General features: G+C 49.2%; 1 protein-coding gene across 1 annotated transcript; it reads right to left on the bottom strand.

The window, feature by feature from the left end:
• Window positions 1-1,483, bottom strand: LOC117841406 (uncharacterized). Its single transcript, XM_034721762.2, has one exon. It carries the CDS (start codon window positions 1,304-1,306, stop codon window positions 638-640), a length of 669 nt encoding a protein of 222 aa, XP_034577653.1. The 5' UTR covers window positions 1,307-1,483; the 3' UTR covers window positions 1-637.
• Window positions 1,484-9,612: the final 8,129 nt, after the last annotated feature.

Here is a 9,612-nt window from a genome sequence, read left to right as displayed (position 1 = left end):
TATCTAAATTTACCACTCACATATATCACAGCTAAACTGACAGATACACAAACTTAGTTCAGGACTCTAGAACAAAAACTCACACGAATCAAACGCACGCCATACCCTTCGATTATTGCAACGAAAACCTAACCTGAATCATACTCAGGTCATCAACTAGCAGATCACCTAAACCAACAAATTCACATGCTAATTTACCCAACTCATGAACCAAACACCACCACCTAGAACCACCAGCCTGCAGCCTTACTACTCTTAATCCACCAACACGCCTTGCTCTTAGTTATTCTACCTAAAGACATCAGCTTTCCAGAGAAGAGAATCGAACCGAGCTGCAAGCGACTTGAGAACCTAACCACCACCAAATCCAACCACCGGTTGCTCGTCCATCAACCTTTCCTCTGAAAAAATACCGGAAGAGGTTGATCGAAACGGCTACCGGGAGATCTGATCTGATCCGGAGATGCTTTCCGTCGGATCCAACCGCCCATCAGGCGCTAACCATCCATAGATCCATCCATCCCGTAGGTCGGGAACAACCGGAGAAGAGGAAGACGAGAAGAGGCGACGACTTCAGAGGAGCGGACGCTGGTCCGGCCGTGGCCTGTGGGGGCCGTGTGGTGGGAGCTCGCCTGCGTCAGGCGAGCTCACCGATGCGGAGGAGGCAGCGGAGGCCGCGGGTGGCCTCGGACTCCGCACGCCGGAGGAAGAACGCCGGCATGGGGAGCGAGCTCGGCTCGGGAGCCGCGGCGGAAAACGCCGGGCCCGCGTAGCGGGCCGCGTCGGGGGCGGAGGCGGCGGACACGATCTTCTTCGTCGGCACGACGGTGGGCGCCTGCGGCCCGATCCGGCCAGTGGAGCAGGGGGCGCGCTTGTCCACCGCTGCCGCGGCTTTCGCCACGGGCGCTGCTACGACCGGCGCCGGCGCTGGGGTTGGGGCCGGAGCAGGGGGCTCCTCTCCGCGCTTGAGGATCCGGACCTCCTCCATAACAAGCCGCTGCTTCGGCTTCTCCTTCGTCGGGGACGGCTGCTTCCGCGCAGCCGGCCTCGCCGGCGGCGAGCGGCGGCCAGAAGACGCCCCCTTAACCGGCGGGGACGCCAACGCCGCCGTCTTGGGCGCCGGTGAGGCTACCGCTGCCGCCTTGGGGGGCGGTGACGCTACCGCCGCTGCCCTGGGGGGCGGCGAGGACGCGCCAGCCGGCTTCGGGCTCCGGCGCCGGCGGGGCTTCGTCGGGGACGGGGTGAAGGCGTCCAGATGCATCCGGTTGTTGAGCACGTCATGGGATCTGAGCACCGCGGTGGCCATGGCCGCCGAATCGGAAGAACTGGACGAGATTTGAGAGGAAGACTTCGAAACCAAGGAAAGGGGAAGGCTTGAAAGGCGGTGAGGTTACCGCCGCGGGGCTAACCCTAACCAAAAGAGAAGAGGGGAAGGGACGGGGGAGAGGAGAGAGCAAATGCGAGGCGGAACGGGTTCGCGACGAGGCGGCTTATATGGACAGGAGACGAAGAGCGGGATCAGGGTTGCGTGCGTGGCCAGAACTCCGTTTTAAAAATAAATAAAATCATTTTCCATTTTCTTTGGGCTTTGGCTTGGTCGGGTGATTGGGGTGAGATTTTTTTTTAGTTTGCGTGGCCGCGAGAGGGGTGCCGTCGGATGCAGGCACGGGCGGCCGCGGATGCCGTGCCGCGTGCGCGGTGGGCCCGGGACTGGCACCGCCCCGCCTTTGTTGACTGGGGCCCACGAGCGGTTTGGCTCCGCGGTGTGGGCCTGCGTGACTCATCGGTGATGGACGTGGGCGGCTCGATTATTGGTGAGGTTAGGCCTGTGCCCTCGGTGTTGCTCCGAAAGGTCGTGCCATTGGCGCCTTGGTACTGTTCACCGTTTTGTCAAGCGTGATCAGTTTTTTCTTTTTTTGCGAGAAGGGAAAACATCATATGAAAGGAGGACAAGAACAGGTACAAGTGCTTCCCTTTTTACGAAAGGAACCATATGCAACTCAGAAATTACAAAAAGGTCCTTCGTAACAAAAAGGTAACACAACAACCATCTTCACCTCGCACGAGACAAGGAAACCGACCAAAGGAAAACCGCAGCATATCCTCGGTAACAGAATATCGGCTATCAAGCTTCCCGTACCACGTCGGATGTTCACATATTAATTAGGAGGATTAAATATGAACTAATTATAAAACTATTGCAGAACCATTAGTCTAATTCGTGAGACGAATCTATTAAGCCTAATTAATCTATTATTAGCAAATAGTTACTGTAGCACCACATTGTCAAATCATGGACTAAATAGGCTTAATAGATTCGTCTCACGAATTAGACTCCATCTGTGTAATTAATTTTGTTATTAGACTATATTTAATAATCCTAATTAGTATCTAAACATCCGATGTGATAGGACTAAACTTTAGCCCAAGGAGCCGAACACTATAAACTGGTAGCGAAAACTATACCAACCCATCCTCTCCATCATGTCCGTGTTCGAGAACACAACTCTACTGCTTCCGAAAAGAACACAGGCAACCCTCATCAATCTGCATAAGGCCACCATGGAAGACCCAGGCAACCCCATCGGAAGACAAATCCGCCATTGACGCGCTCGCTGACCCAGAAAGAAAAGCTACCAAAGGGAGGCACAACAGCCCCATCCCAACAAAGGAACAGAGCAGAAACCTGCTCCATGAATCTCCAGCCAAGTCGATGCCGTCGCCGGAGAAGATTGGGAGAAACAAAATCCACCCGAAAGTAGTGCCGGAGATGATGCCATATCCGCCATCATCGTCGTCAATGCCTCCGAGGAAAGCAATCCAGCATGACGTCGGCGCCGACGACATCACCGGAAACCCTAACCTCTTAGGCCGTTCACCAAAGACGTCGTCGGAGCTGCCATCGTCGTCGAAGAAGGCCTGAAGAGGGATTATTATTCGACACAGCAGCAGCAGCCGGCAGCACCCTAAGCTCCACCGCCATCAAAGCGGCAAGCAAACCTAGCCTACAACTACACCGGCCGTCGATTCGACCCGATCCTCACACGCTCCGGCACCAACGAGGCTGCCGGGGGGTTAGGGATCGGACGAATCGACGCCGGAAGCGGCGGCGCCCCTGATTCGCCTCTCTGGGTCGCTGTAGCACGAGTAGGGATCTTCCCCGTTTCCATTACCATATTTTTTCACCGGGAGTGGAAGCGGGATGATAATCGGATATACGGGTATACGAAAATGAATAAATGTGGATGGGAGTACAACAAAAATGGTTTGAACCGAGAACTTAAGCCAGGTCACACAATACAAAGTCTAACTCGCAATAATGACGCATCAACATGCTAAGATACTAACAGTGCGTTTGGTTTCAAGGATGGGATGGGACAGGACGATCCCATTTTTAGGGATGTTTGGTTGTGAGATGAGTGGGACAGGATCATCCCCGAAGGGGAAATTCCATCATTACGTGGGACGCCTCCATCCCTCCGAATCGAGCGGACGAGGGCATCCCACTTTTACCTGTTGCTCTCTCCGTCTTCTTCCGTTGGGTGAGCTGGAGCGCCGTCATGGGAGCTCCCCCCGAGCGTTGGCCGCGAGCGAGCTGGAGCTTTGCCGCCGCCGCGCCGCCGGCAGCGCGAGCTGGAGCTTCTCCGCGGGCCGTACCGCTGGCCACAGAGTAGGAGCTCCGCTATGAGCCGTGCAAGCTGGTGGTCGTCCATGGCCGGGGGAGCCCCGCCGCGGACTGCGCCGCCGGTTGGGGGAGCGAGGTCTGCCGCGAGCCGCGCTGCCGGCTACACGAGCAGCTCCCCAACAGGGATGGCCGCGCCTGCTCCCCGATGGGCGGCGGTGCGAGCTCCGGCGGCCGCGCCTGCTCCCCCAACGGGCAGCGGCGTGAGCTCCGGTGGCCACGCGATGATGGTGATGCGGAGAAGGCCTCCGTGGCTGGTGGAGCGAGCTCCGACCGCGACGGCCAGCCTCCATGGACGGCGCGGCAAGCTCTGACCCAGCAACCATGAGTGCGAGCGGCCAGCCGGCCAAGCAGCTCCAGGAAGAAGATAAGGACGGCCAAAAAAAAGAAAAATGTGCACAGGATGACATGTGGGGTCCACATAAAATTGTAGTTAACGGTGTCAACAATATCATCCATACCACCACCTCAACCCTATCCAACCAAACACAAGGCAGGACCATCCCATCCCACTTAAACCAAACGTTAAACGGGATCATCCCATCCCATAAAATTGGAATTGGATCATCCCATCCCACTTTGTCCCGAACTAAACGCATGCTAAGAGACCATCAGTGAACTGAAGGGGATCGGAACACAATGGCATTACATCCTATTTCTCTCTTTTTTAAAAAAATAAATTACATCTTAGTTTCGTGCTACAATGCTATTACTAAGATAGCTATTGTATGTCTGCACCTGCAGTCATGCGTGCATGATGCCACAGTCCAGAGCCGAGCCACCTGCAAGCACGCAAGCGGTGCGGCAGTGCAACTAGAACAAATGACACGATGATTTTTACAGCAGCCACCACCCAGCACTGCTAGAAAGCTAGCAAAAGTATAGCAAAGCCAAGCGAGCAGTGACAGAGTGGCAGCAAGGAGCAAGCGAGCCTGCTCCAGCGCGCGGTCCTCCTTGGCTCTAACGCACACTGCTTATGCCTGCTGCCTCATTGTACCGGGAAGTTAGTATATTTGGATCCATCGCGGATAAATTTAAAATGGGATAAAAAACAGGATCATCTCGGTTGAAAATAGGATACCGCAAATACGGGCAGGATAAACTCTCAACCGCATCCTTTACCGCCGCTCCCGAGTATTCCCATCCTATTTTCATATACTCCCTCCGTTCCAAATTATAGGTCGTTTTGACTTTTCTAGATACATAGATATTATTATGCATCTAGACATGGTGTATATCTAAGTGCATAACAAAGTCTATGAATCTAATAAACTTAAAATGACCTATAATATGGGACGGAGGGAGTATAAATATGTAAAAACGGATGAGCGGGAACAGGATTTTTTCCGGCCGCTTTCATCCCTGAGCACGAGAAGGGAAAGGGACTATCCCGGTTAATGGCCTATCAAGCGTGATCAGGTTAATCACGTGTGGTAATCGGGAGTACACAAAAAATATCAACCTCACGATAAAAGGAACCATGTACTATCATGTATGGTTGCACGTTGCAACATGAGTTACTCAGAACATGCATGTATAGCTAGTCTCCTGTTATTTGTTATTTTCATGAACCAAAAGCTACATGCGGCAGTGATTCGCTGGGAACATTGCGCCAAAGACTCGAGCATAAAGCTGAGATAAAGCAACATAAGCAACTAGAGTAGCATCTATCATATCCGGATGTTTGATGCTAATTAGAAGTATTAAATTACAAAACTAATTACACAGATGGAGTCCAATTCGTGAGACGAATCTGTTAAACCTAATTAGTCCATGATTTGACAATGTGGTGCTACGATAACCATTTGCTAATGATGGATTAATTAGCTTTAATAGATTCGTCTCGCGAATTAGACTCCATCTGTATAATTAATTTTGTAATTAGCTCATATTTAATCCTCCTAATTAGTATCCGACATCTGATGTGATCCTACTAAAGTTTAGCACCTCGTATCAAATACCACATAAACTGGGGGTGTTTGGATACGAGGTGCTAAACTTTAACAGTGTCATATCGGATATTCGGATGCTAATTAGGAGGACTAAACATGAGCTAATTATAAAACTAATTGCAGAACCCTGTCCTAATTCGCGAGACGAATCTATTAAGCCTAATTAATCCATCATTAGCAAATGGTTACTGTAGCACCACATTGTCAAATCATGAACTAATTAGGCTTAATAGATTCGTCTCGCGAATTATACTCCATCTATGCAATTAGTTTTATAATCAACCTATGTTTAATACTTCTAATTAGTATCAAACATCCAATGTAACAGGTGTTAAACTTTGACAGGGTGTTCCAAACACCCCCTTAACATCGGGAGAGTACGGGTAGGTGCCGTGGGAGCCGCGTAAGTGGAGGAGGTGGTGGGCCAAGCGACAGCTGTGGTGTGGTGGGCATTCCAGCGGCCTGCAAGGCGGTTTCCCAGCAGGCGCGCAGGGCCCAGCCGGCGCGTCCTCATTTACTAATCCCCACCCACCATAATTAAATCCCTCCAAAAATCTCTCCTGCTCCATAATTGATGCCCCGGCATCTCAAGGTGTAGTTGGCGTAAAATAAATAAATAATCCCCATTGCCCGGTGGACTATACCAAGGTTTAGCATCATTTGGCTGCATATTTCCTTTCGATGAAATAAAAAATTGTTATTCCGGATCCGTAATCTCACTATCTTCTATGGTCCTCTCGATTACCGCATAGATTAACACCTCTTTAGCCTTTGTCATTATGCGCTGGTGGGCCCGGCGCCGGGTTGAGAGAAGACACGGCACCTAATACTTTCCTCACCTTTGTCGACCGAAAACTTTGCGGTGCCGTGGGCCCGCCACTTCCCTTCTGGCCCACATGTCATGGAGGCCCGCGACTTTCCTCACGATGATTAAAGTGGCTAAAGAAAGGCCGAAGACACGTCAGGCCGTGGGGGACGAGGGATGACAGGGAGACGAAAGGTGATGCCGACATGGGAGCGTCCCGCTCGCCCGCTCACGTGCACCTCCACCACTTGCGTTGCCTTTGGCTTTGCTTCCCCCCGGCGTCGTCGACGCCGTCAACTGCACAGGACGCGTGCGAATTGGACTCGGGCACTCGGCTTGGGCAACTTGTGCACAGCCCATACACCGCTGGAGCCTGGAGAAGCGAGTCGGTGGCGAGCCCACGACGATCACACGCTGCCGCAGCCCCGCGCGGCTGAGTCAGCTGTGATCACGGCGCGGCAGCCACGTTGGCCGCGAGGCAGGCAGGCAGCCGCTCCAGCACGACGGCATCAGCCTTCCTACGGGGATAAAAAATGAAACCTTGACGAAATCGTGGCATGAAAGATTAAAGAAAAAGAGGAATAGGCCTGCCAATCGGTTTGGTGGAATGGCAACTTCCAAGACAGAGGAATCTTGATATGTCTCGGTCAGTTCCCTGTCACAACTAGTACCTGCAGGGGCTCCCTATATGGCTTCCGGAAGATGCGTAAGAGGTTAAACTATAAAGCTAAAGAGCCAATAATGTCCAATATTGACGGTAGTTAGCGTGTCAATTCGCGAATCGCAAGGGTACGGATCGTTTGTAGATTTTTCCTTATAGTAATCCCCTAAGGTTTATCAATCCGTGTATCGATGTTTAAACCCGGCAATCTACCGAGAGGGCTGCCCAAGGTAGTGTTTTGGTTAGTGGCGCTCGTCGAGATCAGGAACTCGAAGGTAATGCAGACACACGATTTAAACAAGTTCGGGCCACTAGATTGCGCAATACTTACGTCCTGTGTGTTGGTTGGATTGAATCGCTTTGGAGGGGTCCCTGCCTCGCCTTATATTGTCTGGGGCAGTGTTATATGTTGGTTGGTTATAAGAATACTAGTCGGATATAACTAGAGGAGTTCTACTCTTATTACAACGAGTACTTTCCTAATCCTCGACTAGTTCATGTCTTTCCATGTAGACTACGCCGTCCTGCTTCATAGTCTTCATATCAAATGTGTCTTAGTATCCATCCCCATATTTAGGACTGTCCAAATCTTATAGTGGGCTCATAAATGTATGTACAATACCGTGGAACAAGTGGATTGCTGGCTCTCACTTTATACCAATCTTGCTAACGAAATTGAGTGTATGTATTGTGCAGACAATATAACAAAGGTTAACACAGGATAAGAGGTAGAGATAGATATAAACGTTCCCTCCCTAGGATCTAGGTTCACAAGAATATGCATCTGCTACACAGATGGGTGCTACCCTCACTAGCTATCACAACGGCTACATGCTCGCTTGGCCTTTTCACCATTGCATACTGTCACTACGCAGGGATAATCAATTACCTCACTCACACACACTATATCGAAGCATCCACAGAGTTAAGCTAATCACCACGATTACCAGAAAACTCTATTGAGAACATACGTTGTACATGATACAAATCTCACATATGTAAACGAAGCATTACAATGACATAGATCATGATGCATTAATGGATATAAAAAACATGTAGCAATTACATATCAAAGACCATATCAACCCTAGGGATGAACGGAAGTTTTACCCTGTGATCTTACATCTATTGATGAATAAAGAGGTATGGAGCACCTGGAGAACATCCTGACCAAAAGACGAAGATGAGGGGAGGCGCGAGGGACTCAGGCCGATCGTCATGAGCCACCCTAGGTCGATCGGCCTAGGGGTTTCCTCACTCCTCTAGAGGTCCCATTCGACGACGAAGCTCCTGATCAGATTTAAATCCTTTTTCCTTCTCTTATGGTGGCGGCGGCTAGGTCTAACCGTAGGGGATCACTTCTCCTTGTTGGATGTCCTGAGTATTTATAATTGGTGGCGTCGATTGGGATGCCTTTGAGGCCAAGTATCTGAAAAATAACCCTAGGAACGTCAAGGACAACATCCTAGTGAAAGGGTGCGACGATTGAGGCCAGAAATGGGCCAGGCCAACCAGCCTGGACCCCTTTGGGCTGATCGGCACACCCCCTATTGGCCTCCAATGTCCGAGCGTTTCATACAAAAGTTATAGATCTCATCGAACCATGCAATTTTCCCTATAAATTCATCCCAATCGAAGTTCGGATGAGGATGATATGACCCATGCAAGTTTCAGCTCCTCTAAAGGGCATGCAGTTTCAATGTTCGTGTTTGGACCTTCCAATATCCAAGTCCGGGTCTAAATCCAACTTGTAGAAAAACTCTTTATTTATGTTGTATTACCTGTGATTTTGCAATATGATCCAAAACACAACACATATGCGAATATGTGATTATTTCAGGTGCCAAGTGGCGGGTTAGTATAAAAATACGCTTGAAAACACTAGTTAAATGGCACTAAAAGTGTGTCAATAACGAGCGTCAACACCCAACCTCACATATTTTGACTGTTTTGATCTATTCCGTCAGACAGATCGCACATATGCAAAATTATACCAGGTGCTTTTGACTTTTTATCACGACTCTATACGGATACGTAAAGAATTGCATGCTTGGTACCTTTTACTTTTTTCGCGACATTGTACATAGCTCAGAAGTTGAATATTTTTTTTGCAGGACATGTGGTTTGAATAGGGATAGTATAACAGGTGGGGACTTGCAAGTTGAAATTTGAAGTTCAAAAATGAAATAATAACTGAGAAAATATCCATATATACTAATATTTCCTTTATATATATCATTCGTATGATTTTTCTAAATACAAAAGATATATTTGACAAAAACACGTATTTTGAAAAGGAAGTTATTATTACTTAAATTCCAGAACTACGAAAAATTAATTCTCCAAACAAACTCTAAAACTATATGATCCGTAGGATTATAGTCAAATAAGAAACAACAATCATCATAAATCAACCAACATCTCATGAAGTGTTAGTCCACTTGTTAATTATAAATGTAGAATTAGTCAATTTTGAAATTGAATTATAAAATTTTGCATCGCATTACTAAAG

This window comes from Setaria viridis, chromosome 1 (genome assembly GCF_005286985.2).
Source record: "Setaria viridis chromosome 1, Setaria_viridis_v4.0, whole genome shotgun sequence".
NCBI lineage: Eukaryota > Viridiplantae > Streptophyta > Magnoliopsida > Poales > Poaceae > Setaria > Setaria viridis.
This window is presented reverse-complemented; position numbering and strand designations above follow the sequence as displayed.

Excerpts from the sequence above, each read along its gene's own strand:
- LOC117841406 (XM_034721762.2), bottom strand. The coding sequence starts at position 1,306 with ATGGCCACCGCGGTGCTCAGATCCCATGACGTGCTCAACAACCGGATG.